This window comes from Acanthopagrus latus, chromosome 12 (genome assembly GCF_904848185.1).
Source record: "Acanthopagrus latus isolate v.2019 chromosome 12, fAcaLat1.1, whole genome shotgun sequence".
NCBI lineage: Eukaryota > Metazoa > Chordata > Actinopteri > Spariformes > Sparidae > Acanthopagrus > Acanthopagrus latus.
In genome coordinates this window covers 10,456,151-10,476,167 of record NC_051050.1, presented here as the reverse complement: position 1 = coordinate 10,476,167, position 20,017 = coordinate 10,456,151, and the positions used below count along the sequence as shown (strand labels likewise).

Genomic DNA, 20,017 nt, shown 5'->3' with positions numbered 1-20,017 from the left:
AACTCCAGTGTCCTGTTGTTATCTGTGAACAAATACATGCAGACTAATGGTTTCATTTTTAAACTATTTATTTATTTACTTATTTTAGAAGTAGGCTGTAGATTAAAAGTCTTCTTGTGCCATCAGATTATGTGCACATCGCACCCATGGTTGTATCACACTTGCTGCTGCCCCACTGGTTTGTTGTGCAGTGACAGCATGACTTGTGTCATGTTTAAGGCTGCGTTCACTTGCTCCTCGGATAGCCCCACTTTCAAGTTGGTAAGCTCATGATGTGTGAGCAACGTGGACGCCAAAAGGAAGTTGTTCTCGCTCAGAGTGTTCAACAGGAAGAAAACACAGTTGCTGACATGACTTTCCGAGTTGTTGTTTGTAGCAACTTCTTACGACTTGAGATGGCAGCCGCGTAAAATTTCTCAGTTGGAAATAGGTTTTTACGATCATTCTGACGGCAAGTGAACGCACCCACAGGGCACAGCCAGTGACCTGACCTTCCGACCTTCATGGCGCCAATGGCTCTCTATGTGTTTACATCTTGTTTGGACACTCAGCTAACCTTGAATGATATACTACATTACACATTCAGGGGTTTGCGCGAAGATTGTGGTAAGCAAGTTATAATTAAATGTATTTGCATTGCCCATTGGTAATTGGTAGCTGTCATGAAAGCCTTATGCTAGCTAAAGTTAGCTCATGTTAAGCCAACATTTTATTTTTTAGTTCACAGTCTGCATAGAAAAAAGTAAAATTGTCACAAGAAACACTTAATTACTTATATAGCAAACACTGACTGTTGACACCTACATGTAACTTAGCTAAATTCTAAATTAAATTTGATCAAACTATAACTAGTCCATGTTTGTTCCTCTCATGTAAGGTTTAATAGACTGGCTAGGTAGCTAGCGTTAGCAGTTAGCTTGCGATGCTGGCTGTTTACCTTATCTTTGGCAATGCTGGAAGTTAGTCACCTCTTTCAGCTAGCCAGCAAGTTGGCAGTGAGATCTAAGTTATGTGCTAGTTAACAGTGCAAGCTAGCTACTTGCTGTAAGTTATGTTGAAGCAACTGCTAGCTGCCTAGCGTTTTTGAGCTGCATGCTTTATGGTTTACAGAACTAGTCAGTCAAGCCCCTGTCATATGTGTGGGAGGGACATTTTCATGTTAGCTTTCTTGATTTTTCAGAAGAGGCACAAAGTGTCCCAGTTTTCCATGTCAGTAAGTGAACATGCACAACACCACAGCCTGGCAACTAGCTCATCTAAATTGAATGCAGCTATCAATAACTAAATTCCACCCTTGCCTTGACGTGTCAAAATGTCCTGCCCTGAAAATAGTCCATACCAAAGCCATAATATGCTGCACTCAAAAAAATATTAGCTGCTAGCTACCTCACTCCTCGGTACCACTGCCCAAAACTGTTTGCTAATGTTATCGAAAAATATCTCTCACAATAATATGCATATTACATTTATTTCCCTGGTTGACAAGGATAAGCGGTGTGACTTTTTCCTGAAAATGTTGCTCTAGTCATGTAATCGTAACAATTAGACAGCATAGCAAACAACATGACCTCAGGCCTTGTGAAAGGAGTTAATGTGGTAATGCAAAAACATCCAAACACTGGAATGATCTTTTTATTATGGTTATTCATTCAAGTGTCTAAGTGGACTGGTCAGCTAAAAGATTCGTGCCTGCCAAAGTCCATTTGACACATTACTGAACAAACCTCTATTGGCACATCAATACTGTGCACAGAGAGCTTTCGCCTATTTAGTATTTATGATTCACGTAGGCTTGAATTGACACATGCATCTCCTGGAGGCATATTTTTGTCCAATATGGAAGAATTAGTTGAGGCCATTCTGCACTTCAAGCAAATCCAGAGCCCAGTAGACACTATTGCACTAGTCTGTGTATCGCCTCTTGATAGTAGATCCATTAGCAGCACGCAAATGAAAATGCAAAGCTGTCACTCAGATAAATGCACAGTCCACACACAGTTAGCAGAGGGCACAAGCAGTGTTAGTTAGGGGTTACGTTTTTTGGCAAAGGGAGAAAATAATCTAGTATATTCAAATAAAGCTACAATATGTTTTTTTTTTATGTCATACAAATTGGGTAGCAGTGATGAAATGGATTTGGCATTAATCTGTTGGCAGATGGCTTCTATGGATATAAAATGCATGTATTCCTAGTCTTGTCACAGGGTCTCTTTGTTGAAGGCAAGGCTGCACGTTACATTGCAACATCATTCTGCAGAAAGATGATGGTGCAGGGATGGGAGGAGGGAGTATTTCTGCATTTTCTAAAATATCAAGATGTTAACATTGAGATGATTGTAAATGCCTGATAGGTTGCATTATTGTTCTTTTGCATATGAGACATTGCCCACCTTGACAAATAATGCTTTTTGAAGGTATTGAATTAAAATGGAAACTAACAACAGGACATATTCTATACTTCATGCAGAATTAAAACAGGGCTGTGAAAAATGCTCATCACAAATTCATACATACATGCACTGGTGGTGGTGGCTGCCATGCAAAGTGCCAGCGAGCACATCATGAGCAGATTTGGGGTTCAGTTTCTTGCCCAAGGACACTTCAACAGGCAGTACAGCGGAATGGAACTAGTGACCTTCCGATAACAAGACTTTGGCTCTACCCGCTGAGCCACAGGCATATCTTTCCTTTGGACATCAATACAGAGACTAGTCAACATCTTTCTGCCTGTATCTTCTATCTCTTTACATCCTATTGTCTGTTTATGTCTTGTTGACTCATCTGCTGCTGAATTGCAGCATCAAATAGCCATACAGGCCCTTCTGATGTGCTGCAAAGAGGGAAAGTGGTGGAATGAAAGGGGAGGGAGAGGACATGCAGTTTTTATGAAGCATTCATGTCGTTGATGTTTCCCTCCCTGTCTGCTTCCAACACTAAAACATGAGGGAAGTGGGTTAGTGTAGGATTTTAATGTATGGCACCATGTTGCCTTGCGACCATAACATCAGCCTTTTATAGTCAAAAAGTGACCAGTCTGTGCAAAGAATCATGCTGCAGGAGAACAAGCTCTCAGATGCTGTGTATTAGATTAGAGATGATATTCATTTCTGTTTTACAAGCTTCCATCTCTCACTACTCTTCCCTCTCTCCATCCATTTCCAGGAGGGAGGTGCCACAGACAAATCATGGTCAGAGAGAGGCAAGACGTGAGAAAAATAATCTGGAGGCATTCCACAGCTTTGGCGCCCTCATCTTTTGTCCGTCACTTATGCAAGATAAGACAACAGCTCCTGTGAAAGAAAAACCATTCGCAGGGAGGAAAACTGTGGCGAAAGAGGTAGAGCAGCATGAAGAGGAGGACATTTGACAGATAAAAAGAGGGAGCTCTGCAGCAGGATCCCCACCGTGCTGAACACAGGACTGCGTGACTGGTCTGTGCAAGCAGAGGGAGGAGAGAGGAGAGAAGGGTGGAAGGTAGGAAAGATAGTAGGGGGAGGGGAGGCAATTCAGCGCAGTGCAAGCTGACTGGATGAGTAGCAGCCGCGGCACAGGCAAGCAGCATCAGCACCACTGGCTGTAGCATCTTTCTTTGTGGCTGCTGGAGGCTGTCTTGTGGCTGCTGTAGCATCAAAACCATCCACATACATACAATTCTGGACACAGACGTTCCCACTGCCTGCCTTATACACACACATGTCGTGGTGGCCACCAGAGAAGAGGTAGTAAGCGACGGGGCTTGGGGGACAGAGGGAAGAGGAAACAGGGACGACTGGTGGTAGTGCAAAGGAGAGGAGGGCTGGAGCAACGGTGACTGGAGCAGCAGCAGCAACAGTAGCAGCGGCACCATGGCGCAAGCTGCCAAGCAGCTCCGCAAGACCAAGGACCTTGCGGAGGCCGCCGCCGCGGAACAGAGGGAGAAGGAGGAGGAAAAGATAAAAAAGAGGAATCGATCCAGGGACCGCCGGCGCAAGGTATGACCGTGCTGTCTCAAGAGAGAGGGGAGGTGACGGTGTTTCTTGCATACGTCTCTCACTTTCTACCTGCCTTTCTCAATCCCTCTAGCTGTATCTCTCTCACTGCATCTATTGTGCTAGACTGGCGAGCATGCAATTACACATGTATAATTACACAGTTGGTCCTGTGGCCTCAGCTTGTGCCTGTGTGTGTGTGTGTGTGTGTGTGTGTGTGTGTGTGTGTGTGTGTGTGTGCGTGCGTATGTGTGTGTGTGTGTGTGTGTGTGTGTGTGTGTGCATGTGTTTGTGTGTAGGCTAACCAGTCATGCACATATTCTCTGGTGCAGGTCGTGTTTGCTCGGTCGGTTATTGGGTATGGGGGAAGGAAAAGGTGCCTGGTGGTGATTTTTATGCCGTTAGAGGTGTGACCGATATAGGCTGTTGGTTGAATAACAGGCAGTGTCATTTTTCTTTGAAATGAGAGGGATTCTGGGGGATTTCAACCTGACATGGGTGCAGCTCATTCATATTAATGCAGTGCAAGTTCAGTGTGCTGCACGTACATGTATTATTATGCATATAATCACATCACCTTTACCATGCTCTAATCTTTCCCATGAAGCTGTGTTGGTCTCAGATCTGGTGTCTTCCCCCATATTACAGATTTTTTTCACTGGGGGTGATGTAAAATGGAGGGGGAAGATGGAGGTACACTCTAATAATAGATAGCAATTTTAACCCATCTGTATATATTTTTGTGGGGCATGTTTGTAATACACATATTAGATATCATGACTATATGTTATACTATTTGTAATATTTGTTGTGTGGACTATTATTATTATTTAAATCTGTTGTCACAAACTAGGCACGCAGGATATCATCCTGTGGGCATGAGAGCTCTCATTTACTCCTCCGCCTTACTTCTCCCCTGCACTCTCCCACTCTGGCTGTGCCTTCAGGTGCAGATTTTATTGGTTGTGGCGCTTGCACTCACACTTGCCAGCAGTGAAATTATTTATGGAAGCACATATTCTGTTGTGAAAGGTACTTGTTGAATGGATTAAAAAAAAGAGAAAAACTTTTATGAATTTTGTCCCTGTGGAATTTGTGGCATTATGACATGTACTGTGGACTCGGTGTTCGATGCACAAGCCAGCTCTCAGTTGTTTTCTGTTCTTGCCGCAGTATTTCTGTGTGCACAACATGCAACAGAGGATAGACAGGTCTTTTTATATTCACTTTGTGAGATTTGTGTGTGTGTGTGTGTGTGTAAAACAGAGAGAATGAGCATTTGTCAGAGTGACAGAAACACAAAGGAAAAGAGCCAGCCCAAAAACTTGAATCTGCAGTGAGAGCTGGGGTGCTCATGGAGTGTAATCTCTTTCCTTTAGAGAGGTTATTTAATGTTCATTCAGCATAAGATACGTTGTTTGCCCAGACCATAAAGCTAAGTGTCTCAGAAGCCACACAGTAGGCTTTAAGCAGCATGTTGTCAAAAAAGTAACTTACTTAAAAAAATAGCTAAATAGCTTCTCTGTATTATCTGCAATTTTCTATGAAATCATACGTTTAATCAATTTTCAAATCCCTTGTTTAAAAATTTACAAGTCCCACACAAACAATGGAATTGTACAAACACCAGTTGTTTAGGGATTATGTAACTCCATCATAGATTGGGTAACACCGAAAACAGCATGAATTGTTTCTGTCATTTCCTCCTCTTTTTTGTGACAATGCCAGAGAATTTGGTTTTGGCAACTAAAATGTAAGTTTGGCTTAAGTTTGAATAGCAACTATGATTAGACGCTCTGACTTTGTTAAGATAGAGCAGTGACTTGATAATTGTTACTGCAAGAGTGAATGCTGAACATGTTGAACAAAGAACTGATGGAGATAAAATAGAGACTTCTGGTAGAAAGTCACTGGATGTGGTGGGTGAACACTGGGGTGCATGTATCCATACAAGATTGAAGCTAAGGCAGTCAGGAAAACTTAACTCATACTTAATAAGGAGATAAATTACACTTTTAACTTTTGTCTGCCGACCTTAACACATAGCACATGATGAAAAGATGGCATGCATCATAGAAATGTAAAATCAATTCATGAGATTTGGCCTTGACAGATGACAAAAAAATGACATTTAAATTGTGGTTGGGCATCATGAAGATGTATATTCTCTCTCTGAGGACGGAGTTGTGTCAAGCTCAGAGATTTGCTCTGCTGTTTCTCCAGAGATAGATAACTCAGTTGTTTTCTTACATCCAGAGAAAAAGATTTGTAAGCCAGGGCATCTCTGCAGCACTAAAAGATGTCGTTATGATGCGGTTTTGTCACACATTCGACTTTTATCGAAAAATCCTGCAATTTAGATGTAAAACTTAACCAAACAATTATTCTGATTATATTTTGACTATGATGTATACATTGTTCTGCTAGCTACACAATATAGTTGTGAGCAAGTATGAAAGATGAGTGTAGGGCTGGTGCTGCTGCAGGAAAGTAGATGTTTGTAAGTAGGCTTTGTTGTGTTATTTTGTGCAGGTGACATCTTGTTGTGTTATTTTATTAGTAAGGTTTAGGGATACACTTCTTCTTAAACACCCTTTTATGCCTGCTAATGATACACATATAGTATAAATAACTATATTTAAACTGATTACACTGACATGACATTTAAGTCATCATGATCAGACTGAAAAAGTAGGTCACTGAGCCCACAGTCAGTGCAGACCAAAGAAATGCAAGAATATTAATGCTATTTTACTCTACAGAAGATACCATTTGAGATTTAAAGGCACTTTGGGTGCTGACTTAATGTTACTGAACTGGACTGGCCATCTTTCAAGATTTCATTAATAGCCAGTTGATCCAAAACTATCCTCCATCTCATCTAGCTCATTTTAAAAGGCTTGGGATGCCAGTAATTTGGCCTCACTGTAGTGTTAAAAATCTGCAAACACAAGCATAAAATAAATGCTGTATTAAGCAGTCTCTCTTGTGGCCTGTAAAACAAATGTGGTTTCCACTATATTCCGAATAGTTTTAACTTAGCATTATGGAAGAAAAATATTTGGGTTTTCAAGGGTAAATCAGCAAAAACTCTTATGTCTTTGTATCCTTGCAAATTCTATATAAGAAGGGATGAAAAGTAATCCATAGCAACAGTAATGCTGTATTGTTTTCAACAGGATTTCACAGCTTAAGGTACATGTCATGCTGGAATAAGGAATAGTTTGTAGAGAGCAAAAAACAGTCTCTGCTTCAGTGCTTCTGTCTGAGTAGCCTCCCTCCTTTACTCTCACCTCAATCATCAACCATGCCACTTTGTCTCTCTGTTCACTGTGTATCTCTCTCTGAATCTGTCTTTCTTCCTTCAGTAGATTGTTGCCATGTACCCAGAAGGAGTGAGGAAGCAAGTCAAATAGGCAGAGAGGGAAAGAGGAGGCACGGGCAGTTCTTAATGTTCTGGGGATGTTAATTAGCTCCATTCGATGTAAATCAAACTCGGCAGCATGGCCTCTCTCTTCCCTGCACCTCCCCTTGCACAAAGGTTATCCACTACCGTGCCAAAAAAGATCCTATCATAAGGCTGGATGGACTGGACAGTAATGTGGTTAGGGAATCTGCAAAGAAAATGCAGGGACATTCTGCTGGCTCTGCTTACAAAAAGGTGCATGCACGCAGCTGCAGAGTCCTGGGTTTGAAATAGATCCACGACCTTTGTCATCTGCTTCTGTCGCTCCTTATCTTTTCCTGTCTCTCTTCACTTATATCTGAAAAATGTAAAAGAAAAAACTTAATCTGTGACAAAAGTACAAGAGCAGAAATATCACTGAGACTGTTCTTGACTCACTCGCTGTATGGATCCCCATCTGGCTACACTGTGGCTATTATGTCTAGCGTCATTGATCACAGCTCCATGTTTACCAGTCACTAGTCACAACAGTCCAGTGACTTTCATTGATTTGTGCTGCTATGAATTAGGGATGTCCCACTCAGGTTTTTGTGGCTCTGATCCTGATCCAATACCTTTACCATAGAGAGCTAGAAAGAGTATTTACAAATGCAAAACTATACCAACATGTGAGTGGTATCAGCCTGATAAAGGCTGTAGAATTAAATATCCAAAATCCAATCCAATACCATTCATCAAAATTGATGAAACCCAAATTTGACCTATAGACTATGGGTTGACCTTTGTGATAAAGGAGAGCAGCGCTGACAGCAGGTATAGTAAAGTAAAGGAAGGATCAGATTTTAATCTGCTTCACAGGTACAGACAGACACCTCTGCAGACTTGGTCACCTGAATTGCAGAAAAGAGTGCCCAGATTTTAAAGATAGCAGTGGTGATGATATATACTAAGAAGGACATTATATGAATGATGAAGTTCATGAAAATGCTTTGTCATCTTCACATGACTTTACATGACATTTATATTTATTTTTTGTTCTCTGCAACCAATGGGATAGACTAATTTGGGACATTAAACCTTTTATTGTAGTACCTCAGTTTGAGGCTCCTCGGGTCTGTGCATTTTCCTGTTTCCTCCAGGGCTGCACTTATTACAGTGGATCCAAAGATCTGCTAATGGATAGTGTGTGTTCTGTGTGTGTATGTGTATGTGTGTGCCTGCTCATGTTTTCAAAGGAGCTGTATGTGTACACGCATGCACACACAGTTTGTGTGAGTATGAGTGGAGTAGCAGAGCTTCAGGGTATCTCATTCCACTTTTATGTAACCTTATGGATACCCAACCCCAATCAGCCAAAAACTCTCTTCTGCCTCTGTGCCTGCTTTTGTCCCCACACAAAACAATACATGGAACAGTTACATCAGAAATACTTTTAAGAATTGCCTAACATTGGTAATTAAAAGTTGTAGATAGGGAAATATTTTTTATATAAAGGGAAAATGTATCCTTTTTGGCTGTTTCTATATTCCAGAGCTTTGGATGCAAACTAATAGATCATTTAGATAATTTCTCTCATCTCATCGCACTGCACAGTGAAAAGACTCACATCCAATCCTTTTGAAAAACAGTCTATAAACAGAGCCATTACTCCTCTGTCTGCTGTGAACTACATGAACATTTTGATTTGGATTGATTTTTTTCAGAGCAGACAATTGGAAACTACAAGAAGTAGATAACACATTAAAGCACAGACTATTGTGCTCGCAAGACATATGACAATTTTCTACTATACACAACAGCTTTTTAGGTATAAAGGGCGGAACTTTTTACTAATTTGCTGCCTTTGACCATTTCAGGTAGTTTTCTCTTTAAACATTTGTCAAATCATTGCAGATCTTGTGGAAAACAGAATTGCATTCTTAGTGTGTTTAAATACAGTTTTGTAGACCGCCCCCGATTTGATGAAAGTTGTTTGAAAAGAATATTTTATGATTCTGCATGCATTATGGGAGGTAATGGAGTATGTTGTGCCTCGAGAGTGGGGTTCTTTAGGATGTGTCCTAGAATCTAAGGGACTCATCTATGTGATTCTTCCTTTGTGCTTATTTAGGGGTTTTCTTTGGGAAACTTTTTGCCACGAGGGGGCTAAATAACTTCAAAACAAGGTGATAGATTCATAGAAGTTAGGTGTTACAGCTAATGTGTTAGCAAGCAGGAGAAGCAAACTAACACAGAGCAACATTTACGTTCATTCAGAGTAGTATGACTGGTACTGGATACTCAGGGCCATTTCCAGTATCGATATGAGGGACTAAGATTGATATCAACATACAGATTACGTAATGGATGATATTGAATATACTTTACTGTCTAAATTTACATTGGTACACTGAAACAGTAAACTTTACTGCATCATGTTATATTAGACTTATATATCTGCGGATATTGACCAACATGTACGCTGATAATGTTTGATACCAGTTAATCTGTGATTGGCCAATATTGGCTGACCTACGTATTGGGTGGACTCTCATTTAGAGTTGTGTGTATGGATGATATAATTTCAGCCATTTTCATCTTCTTGGTAACTTCCAACTCCTGAGAAATGTGTATTTAGCTCGCTAGATGCTCAGTGTGCTTCATCAGATAGTTGCTGAGTACCATGGTTTCATCAGAGCTTGTTTTCTGGAAAAGTGACCTAGAAGAGGTTAAAATAAACAGGTTGTAAAGCTCTGTAAAAAGCTGCAGCGCTTGTGTAGATGTTGCACATGTTAAGTTAATGAGAGCAATTTGCTGATTTATCGGGTATTTCACAGATATTGAAAAATAGTCGATAATGTATATTTCACATTATGTATGATACATAGAGGGCTGATAATGTATCTCTTTCGTATACAGTATATCATGCATCTCTGGTTTTCTCAATAGCAAAATAGCGTTATCTGAGTCACTGTTATAAGTACTATAAAAATATCTGGTCTCTATTGCTGCTATAAGATATCTTTAAAACTTAAGTTGCTTTAGTTGATTAGAATGTTTGTGTGTTGAGTTGTACCGCATAACATTTCTGGTGGTTTGGTATAAAGTGAATTAGTGAGTCCTATTACATTTGATCGATTCTTGTACATTTTTAGAGACATATTTTTTGAAAGGCAGCGTAATAGTGCTGGCTGGTGTCTTTTCATCCCCTTTGAGGAAAGGGAGGGCAGGATGAGCCAAGGTCGAGCAGTGCAAAAGCAGCACTCAGCCCAGCCTGAAGCAGCCACAGGCTATATTTACCTGCCAGCCTAGGATTACACTGCATCTGAGACCAGAGCTACCCATCTATCTACACACCACTACTGTGTGCTAGCAGAGCACCTGCTCTGATACTGTATCTGATGTTGGCCCGGATCTGTACCTGCTCAAACAACACATGAAGATTCCAGAATAGAAGCATGATGGTCGATATTTATCAGACTGCTTTGAGGGCTTATCGTTGACTTGACTCTGTCACATATTTTGATCTGGAGATCAAAGTGATTTTAGATAAGCAGGCCTTGTCAGACACCTTTGATAAATATCCTGAAAGTTTCTTTGGTTATTCTCATTGTGGTTGCATACCTGCAATTCTGGTACATGCCTTTAATGTATTTACGAGAGAAAATTATATGTATTTCATCTAAAAAATCATGAACAGTCTCAATAGGTGCTGTCGCCTTATGCAGGGATGGATAGATAATGTGTTTTCAGAGTAATGTCTGTATGAACAATGAAACACAAAGTCATTTAAAGTCAAATTCAGTCCTAAAATCCTGTACCAAAGTTACAAACCAAATATTAGGGGTGTACCAAAATATCGATACTATGATATATCACAATATTTCATCTTGCAGCACGTTATTGATACACTGCCGCCAAATATCGATATTTAAAAATAAACGTACAGCCGTTCTAAACAGATTCTCTCACGAAAACCTGCTACATTTTTGATTTATAGAGTCACTACTTCAAGCCTCCACATGATGGCGCTTAGCATGAATATGAGTGGGTGCTGCGGTAGAGTATTCTTTGAAAGGAAATAAAAAGAAGAAAATGGCGCAAGGCGGAGGATTAGCAAACAGCAGAGAAAAACATGTGAAAGATGCACTGTCGAATTTCAAATCTAATGACTGGGCCCACTTCGGCTTTTACTATACTGACAGTGGAACAACACTTGATAAAGAGTTTCCAATCTGCAAGAACTGTCTCGCGAAGGTCACGGGCAACACAACGAACATGCATAGCCACCTTGTCTGTCATCATCCTGAGCTTGCTGTGGAGGAGAGGACTGTTTGTGGTGCTAATGCTAACGTTTCTGTAACCCAGCCGTCCTACGTTCTCCAGACACTGGTGCTAACATGGCAGAAGTCATTTGGAAGGCTACGGTGGAGTGGAAGCTTACTGGGAAAGAGCCAGTGGGTGTCACTGACAACGCATCTGATATGACTGTTGCTATTGAGCTAACTGGATACCAACACATTCGGTGTTTTGCACATGAATTAACCTCGCTTCACAGCATGCCCTGAAAGTGACAGCTGTTGCTCGACTTATTGCGAGGGTCCGGAGGATTTCCATGTTCTTCCACAGAGGCACCGCAGCCACCGATGCCCTGAAGAGAAACCAAACGATGCTTGGACTGCCACATCACAAGCTCATCACAGATGTTGCTATGCGGTGGAACAGCACTTATGAGATGCTGGCCAGGCCTGGAACAGCAGCCTGCAATCTGTGCTGCCCTCTAGCACTGAAATATATGTGCAATCTGAAGTGCAGGTTTAAGTTAAACTTTACACTTTAGTTAAAATGTGTGCCCAGGTTTTCATAGACCGCCTAGTTGTTTATGATATTATAATGCACTGACTCAAGTGTTTATTTTTCATATGCAGTAAAATTTGCCAGTTTTTGTAAAACGGTTTGATTTTGCTTGTTAAGCAACACTGATATGTGTCCATGTTTGCAGAGAAGAAGTTGTTAATACTAGCACTGAAATGTGTATTTTCTGCATTAATTTAGTTTTTTATAATTTACTGTTTTTGCACAGACAGAAAATATTTTGGTGAAGCATTATTTTGTATTATTGTTCCCGTAAAGACTTACAAAACACAAGGACATTGGACAAGTAGCGGTCAGTGTGTGTTAAGAAGAGCCACTGTGCAGTATAAACTTTGTTTTATTTGATTGTCATTCATGTGAAATTGATTGACAGTGTTTTGTAATTCCTGTGAAATGGATTCAGTGCAGTCAATAAATTGTGAATTTTTTAAAAGTGACACAGATATCATGATCTATCGCGGATGAAATTTCTTGCAATATATCGATTATCACAGAATCGCTGTATCGCAATATATTATCCTGGGCAAAATATCATGAGTATCGTATCGCGAGGTACCTGGTGATACCCAGCCCTAACAAATATGCTGATCTCATTTGTGATCCTTAAAAGGATGAATGGAAAGCAAATTACTAGGGTCTGAATATTTGGATTATTATAAATACGTAATTATTTTAGGTGTATCGTGTCTTTCAGAGGGTCTTGGCTTGTAGCCCAAACCGAGCCCCCAAAATTTGTCGAGCATTTTTTACATGTTTCCCTGCCCCAACACACTGTGTTGTCATCGAGCTCTGCTAAAGCCTGATAATGAGCCATTAATTTGAGGCGGATGCAAACATCTAAAACATGCAGGACAGGAGGCATTAGCTGCATTAGTTAGTTAGTTTCCAGAGCTAACTAGCGCTCCTGCTAACAATCTCAACATAGATTTGTCATTTAGTTTGTCATTTGCTACGCTCTAGTTATACATACTTAACAACAAAATATATTTTGTCCTGGAGCCTTCCTGAATAGAAGATTTCTGTTTTAGGTAAGGTAGGTTTAAGATAGCCATTAGTTACTAGCCCTGCCTAGTTGCCTTTAAATTTAAACATCTTCTAGTATTCCTCTAGCAATAGTTGAAAGAGAGTCACTGTGCTGATGGTCCATTAGATCAGTGTAAAGTTGTAGATCTGCCAGCCTGCACCTGTTAATCAGAGCATCCATCACCATTGTTAGCAAGGCCAACCAATGTGGCATGCAGAGGGGAGGAGTAACAGCTGTAAATCTTTTGGCAAAATGTATCATGACCCTTGGGTCAGCCGGCAGGCCAGACTGAAGTGACGAATGTTACCATGGTGATTACGGCATGACACTTGCATGTGGAAGGGTGATGAAGGGCCGAGGAGATAGATGAGGGCATGCCTCGGTTGGTGATGAGATGAGACTTCTAACTTGCTGCACAGATTGTCAGCTAGACACAAAATGCTGCAGCGAAAAAAAGTTTGTTGCTTCAGCTCTTAGACTGCTCTGCATGGTCCCAGATTTATGTGGATGCTGACGTTCATTTCAACTTGCAGCGCCTCTGATGAGACGACATCAATAAGAAACATGAGTCAGACAGCAATTGTATTTCAGATTTACACTGCATTCCAAGCAGCTCAGACTTAACATAAAAAATATACAACACTTACAAAACACGTCAAATTTACATAATTGACCTACATGTGATATACACTTAATACTAATGATGCAGTCGACTCATCACACATTATTAGCAAAATCAGTGTGTGAGGCCTTAATTCCTAAGAATCATTAGAGGAAGAATGAAAGTGATACAGACTGGCACCGTGCCACACACACTTATATGCCCACATAGAGCGTGCGCGGCACACACACACACACACACACACACACACATTCACACACACACACACACACACTTAGAGCTGAAGATGGGCATTATGTAATAGAATTAGTGCTCCTCAAGGTCTACATGGATCATGTGGCCTGCAGGAACCCACTAATGCACTGAAACAGCCGCTCTCAGGCACACCCTGATTCCATCACTTTACTCTGCTGGCCTAAACACATTTTACTGTATCTGTGTTGGCTAATGGACACAATGCCAAGTCAAGGATTTCATATATTGGTGATGCTCTGAGATAGTTTCATGATTTGTTGCACATTCATCCCATTACTAGCCATAGGTATGATGCATTTTGAAGTGCTTGAAATTGTAGAGCAATTATATATTTGTCTTATGCTTCAAATTGACTTGATAATGATCTCAGGCCTTGAACATAGCTGGATTTGATCTTTATTGAACATCTCTTTGAAGATTACAATGGTTAGAGGTGAATTCAATTCAATTCAATTAATATTTTTTGAAAATTTCCATATTAACTTTATTTGTACTTATGCATATTAGTACGGTAAGCTTCAGCACAGCCAACCTCTGCTTGTGGCTTTCAAAAGACCTGATGTCCTTTGTATTTGTATTTGTATTATCATATTAACAAACACATTTTCAGGTTTAAGACTATAGGTCTGTTTAGAATTTGGGATATACTGATATTTTGATGTGACTGATTTGTGGTGTCACCCATGTAGCAGTTATGATGACCTTTTTGGGATTGAAAAGTGATGTATGATTGGAAAATGCTAATTTCTTTTGCACTGAAAGTGGGTGTTTCTTGACAAGTAGTGTCATCTTTATTTCACCCACTGGGGCGTGCATGTGTAAGTGGTTTAATTGGTTTTGTGTGTGCGTGTGTGTGCGTGTGCAGGCACATGTGCATGTGTGTGCATTATAAGGAAGGGTATCATGTGTCATTTGGATTGCTGCCTGGTGGCAGATGGAATGACCCCTCTCTCTTCAGGCTCATCACTCAATAACTAATCCATGCTGGTGGATCACACACTCAAACACACACACACACACACACACACACACACACACACACACACACACACACACACACACACACACAGTCGGAATCAAAGTGATTGGTATGAAGGGGAATACTTTAGACAGTGCTGTTGTTCAAATTGTAAAACACAAAACCACAGAATATAACATCAACGGTTTCCAGGTATCCCTGCAAAGACTGGCTGCCATTCATTCATTGATATCACTTCACACTCCCTGATGCGGGAGAGCTTGCATCAGCACTCATTGATGGCAGTCAGGCTAGTGACATGAGCGAGGGGAGAAAGGCAGCTACAAGGAAACTCAAACTGAGTGTTTGTCTCCTCAGTTGACTGTAAATCCTGTCATCCCCATATTACTTCCCCCTCTCTTACTGTAAGTCTGTCATTTTCCTCCCTCTGTTTGTATGATCCTGTGTTTCTGAATGGGTACTTGTCATTTTGCCCATGACATGTGGAAAAAGACCAATCAACAGTGCTGTATGTTTTCCGTGCACCATCCTCCTCCGCTGTCTACTGTACAGGAGCAATGAGTTGGAAAATCCACACTGAATTTGTATAAATACTTCATTGCTGATTCAATTTTAAAGTCTAAGATGGAAGAAGGGAAAGTGAAGCGACTGTTTGTTCTTTCACCAGGCCCTCAGCACTTTCGTCCGTCAGCTATCTTTCTGTCTCTTTGCTTATCTCTGCTCTTTGCAGTGACTGTCTCTCTACATCCCACCATCTTTCTCTCCCCTTTTTTCTTTTCACAAACATCTCCTCCTATCTCCATCCACCTCCTTTAACCTTTCTCATGCGTTCTCCCCTTCATCTTTCTCTTTTTTACTACACTAACACCTGATTTTTAAGGTAGAAGCACAGGCGGAACACAGTTGTTGAGTTGATTACATGTTCATGTGTTTAAGTGAAATGTCGTTTCTCTAAAGCAATATGTGAAAATGTATCTTAACCAGCAAATGATTGAATGAATTTCAACAGCCATAGTGAGCTTTTTTATGGTTATGTTTAGACAATCAGCACTTGGTTAAGGTGCTTTTGTTGTCTAAAGCTAGCATGTGCTACATCAACATAGCATTTACTTGCTCAGCAATTATATTTCCCATCACAACATAATGAGGAAAACAAACTAGAACAAATTATAAACAAATTAGTGTAGTCTAAATATGATGAATTATACTGGATGTTGTTAATAACCTCACTGTCTGCCAAGTTATCACAGTGTAGCCCCCTGTGAGTCCAATGTTCATCCTATAATCCTATTTTGAGCTATCAAAGTTTGTATCACATTGAAGTTCCTGCTAGCTTCAAGTTTAATCTGCTGATGAGGGCCTTGCAAATAAGTAGTGAGTTCCAGAAACTTCCAGAGAGAAGACCCTTTGCAATATTTGTACCATCTTCAAGGTCAGTAGTGACCCCGAAGGCCCAACTGTGTACACCTATATATGCAAAGGGTGCTCCAATTTACCAGCCATTGATCATTATCTGCCAGTTTTAGTTTAAAAAAAGTTTGATAAAATTTATCAAGTGAGGCAAAGAGATAACACACGCTCGGGACAAACCTGCAGTCCTAAATGCCTGCTGTCAGGACCTTGCAAATATGTTGTGCTGATTTAATCAAGGGTGTACTGCATATCTGTGTTGGCAGTAGGAGAGCTACTCAGCTGTAAGCTGTTAGCAGCCACAGAGCAACAGAGTCATCCAGTGTGTTTGGCTAGGGGAGCAGAGAGCTAACAGAGCTAATAGCGTACACTGGAGCTAAAAACACTGCAGGACTGAGAGGTAATTTTCAGAGAAACATGAAATAATTAAAAAGTAAACTGCACTCCAGTGTGACATCACAACAACTTGACATACTGAATTACTTAGCTTCATACAGATTTGAGTTAAACCCCTATGTGAATAGAGTCCATATATATTCTGTTGTCCTCGTCCCAAAAGCCTGTCAAATGTCTTTGTAGTCAGGATTCAAAATGATTAAAAAGCCATTTCTCTGGAATCCCTGACATGCTGCTGTAAGTCAAACTGACTCATTTATCAAGTCACTGCCACTGTCTTCAATATCAGGCACATTAACTGCAATACCAAAGTTGGCTGCTAACTGTCAGCCTGGCCAATTCCCTCATAGAGAACCACTGTAAAATATCATTCAAATACATATGAGTTCTGTTTTACAGCCTCTAAAATCATTGGAAAGATCTCTAATCAATGTAATCATCAAGCTGTCAAGCAATTTAGCACACTTCAAAAGTCTGTATCTATTGTCTGCATATAAGCAGCATTAGAGCATGACCAGCATAAAATAATCAGTCTCTTTTTACCAGTGTGTGTCTGTCTGTGTATGTGACAGAATGCTTTAAGGCAGTGCTGTCACTGACTGGTAAGCACATGGTGGTCTTGCACCACATGAGACCAAATATTAATTTACAACTTGGTGTGCAGATTCAGCCTCATTAACTGATATGGAGATTCTTCTCATGAAATTCCCAATCCTTTTTAATCCTTTCATGTCCCTGCATCCATCCATACCTCTGTCCTCCCTTGATACTCATCCCTAATGTCATGATGATCAAATCGATTGATTGATTTAAAAAGTTGGCGATTAATGTAATAGTTGGCAACTAATTGGTAAATCAGTAGATTGCTACAGCTCTTCAGCAATCCATTAGCAGTCTAAACACAGATTTAGAGGCTATGTACAATAAATACATGTAAATATCGGTTTTGCCAGCACAGCTTGTGAGTCATATACTCTGATTTTCTATCATTTAGAAGATATCGAGTTAGCAGGAACACATGAGCAGATGGAAATGTAATACTGGTCTGGAGGCACAGAGTGGAGCATGTTATGATGATTTCAAGTCATACTGTTTTTTTTTAATTGCCCAGCCTTAGAGGAACTTAATGACAAAACATTAAAAGGGATAATGCAGACTCTCATGACTTTCCTGGAGGATCATCTCTAGCTTGGCACCCTCTCATCGGTTTGTTTACTTCCTGTTGGCTTCTGTTACCAAAGTCACAAGTGCGTGGAGCAGAGCCAGTGAGAAATCCTCTCACCACTATTGTCATTTGCTGCTGTTGCTAGATCATCCGTTGTATGATTCATTCACAGCAGTGCCTCTGGTCAGCAAATACACTGATTCAAACCAGCCATGGGGCACAAGCATGATGATGCAGATGCTGGCGCGGTAGTTAGCTCACAACTGTACATCACACTTTGTTTTTTGCTAGAAGGACATGCATGGACCACTGACTTCATTGATTTATTGCATGTGTCTTGAATTATTACACTTATTACACACAGACACTTGAGGTTTTAGACTGCTGTTCTCTGTCTCACATCGATGAGTCATACAAACACATACAAGCTGAAATATTTGTGGATCGTGGCCTGGTTGTAATTAAGCAGAGACTCTGACTCAGCTGTTTTAAGGTGCTATGACCGACTGATAGGGTGACAGGGTGTGTTTTGCTGGCTCTGCACCAGCCTCCCCCATGGGGAACGCCAAGGTGAGAGGACACCAACGCCCAGACACACCACCTCTCAAATATGCACATAGCATACATATTTAAAACACCCTCTTAATCCTATAGCTTAACAAATTGAACCCTCCTCTTCATTAAAATTCAAGGCAGCAAGCTCACTGAGCCATGCAAAAAGTCCACGGTGATTGATTACACTATAATTTGCTTTCCCAGCTGAAAATGGAGACAAAATGAAACTTGTCATTGTAATACAGCATGTAATCGTTACTCAGTTTACAAATCTGTTTTTGTTTGCTGTAAAAAAATTTTCACCTTGCACACCTCAAATTTCTCTGATGCAGTTCATCTTTGAGCGAATATAGAAGGCCAAGAACAGACGTAATCACCTCGTAAGAAAGTTCTCTCAAATTTGCCAGAAATCCTTGGACAGTGGGTAGTACTTCTGTAGATATTTATACTGCATGTGCATTACAAAATTGCCCTACAGGTATCAAGAAATACATAACACAGCTGGTGTGTAACTTTGCAGAAAGGATTCGTCATGGTTTTCAAATTTTAAAACTATACAAACAAATAGTTTTTGTCTCGAAAAAATAAAGGCTGCTTTTTCTGTTATGATATATAGATATATAAATGGCTAATTTACGTGACCTTTACGTATGAAAACAGATACTTCCATTTCAAACGAAATAATCGTCAGTGCACAAATAATTATACATCGACTTGGATGTTAAGCAATACAACCACAAGAGGGTGCCACTCAGAGTCAATAGGTCTTTCAAGGACCTTCACATTTCCTTCGCCACCGTACAGTTTCCTCCCAGCTGTTCTATAGTAACTCTTTCATTTCTGTGCCTGGGGCGACTAACCTCATATCTCAAAAAGCTCCACCATTTAAACAGCTTTTTCCTCATATTCTTGTCTCGCTTAAGCTATTCACTATACTGGAAGTACTGCTCTGTTTGTCTGTAACAGTTAGCTTTCAGAAAACGCAACAGAATGAATGCAGAATACAGACAGAAGGCTTTGTTATTATTCGTATGCATGTCTAACATTGAGTATAAATGAGCCTGAAATTTCAATAAACTCAGGTTGCAGTGGATGAGTGTTAAAAGGTCAAGTATTCACTGCAGCAGAAAGACATTTTCTGTTAATGAATCCATTTTAAGTTACCAGCTTTGAGCCAGGCTAAATTATTCTAAAGAAACAAGTGCCCTCCCAGATTTTTGAGGTTCATAGGGAGGAGTGCTTCTTGGACTCAAATGGAGTTTGTTACATGTACTCGTTGTATAGGGATGCATGTGACATAAAAATCATAGGAAAACTTGAAGGTGCTCTCCTTTAAACTATTAAAATGCCTTGAATGTCAAAGCAGTGTCACGTGAGACACCA

General features: G+C 40.4%; 1 protein-coding gene across 4 annotated transcripts in view; it reads left to right on the top strand.

Annotated features, from left to right (window-relative positions):
- The first annotated feature begins 471 nt into the window (after positions 1-471).
- The window catches only part of LOC119030519 (ankyrin-1-like), an 80,147-nt gene continuing 60,601 nt past the window's right edge, over positions 472-20,017 (top strand). For all 4 annotated transcript variants that reach the window (XM_037118200.1, XM_037118199.1, XM_037118198.1 and 1 more), the window contains exons 1-2: positions 472-606; positions 3,163-3,971. In XM_037118200.1, the coding sequence (XP_036974095.1) occupies positions 3,846-3,971 (126 nt within the window). In that variant the 5' untranslated portion in view covers positions 472-606; positions 3,163-3,845. The remainder of the gene's footprint in view (positions 607-3,162; positions 3,972-20,017) is intronic.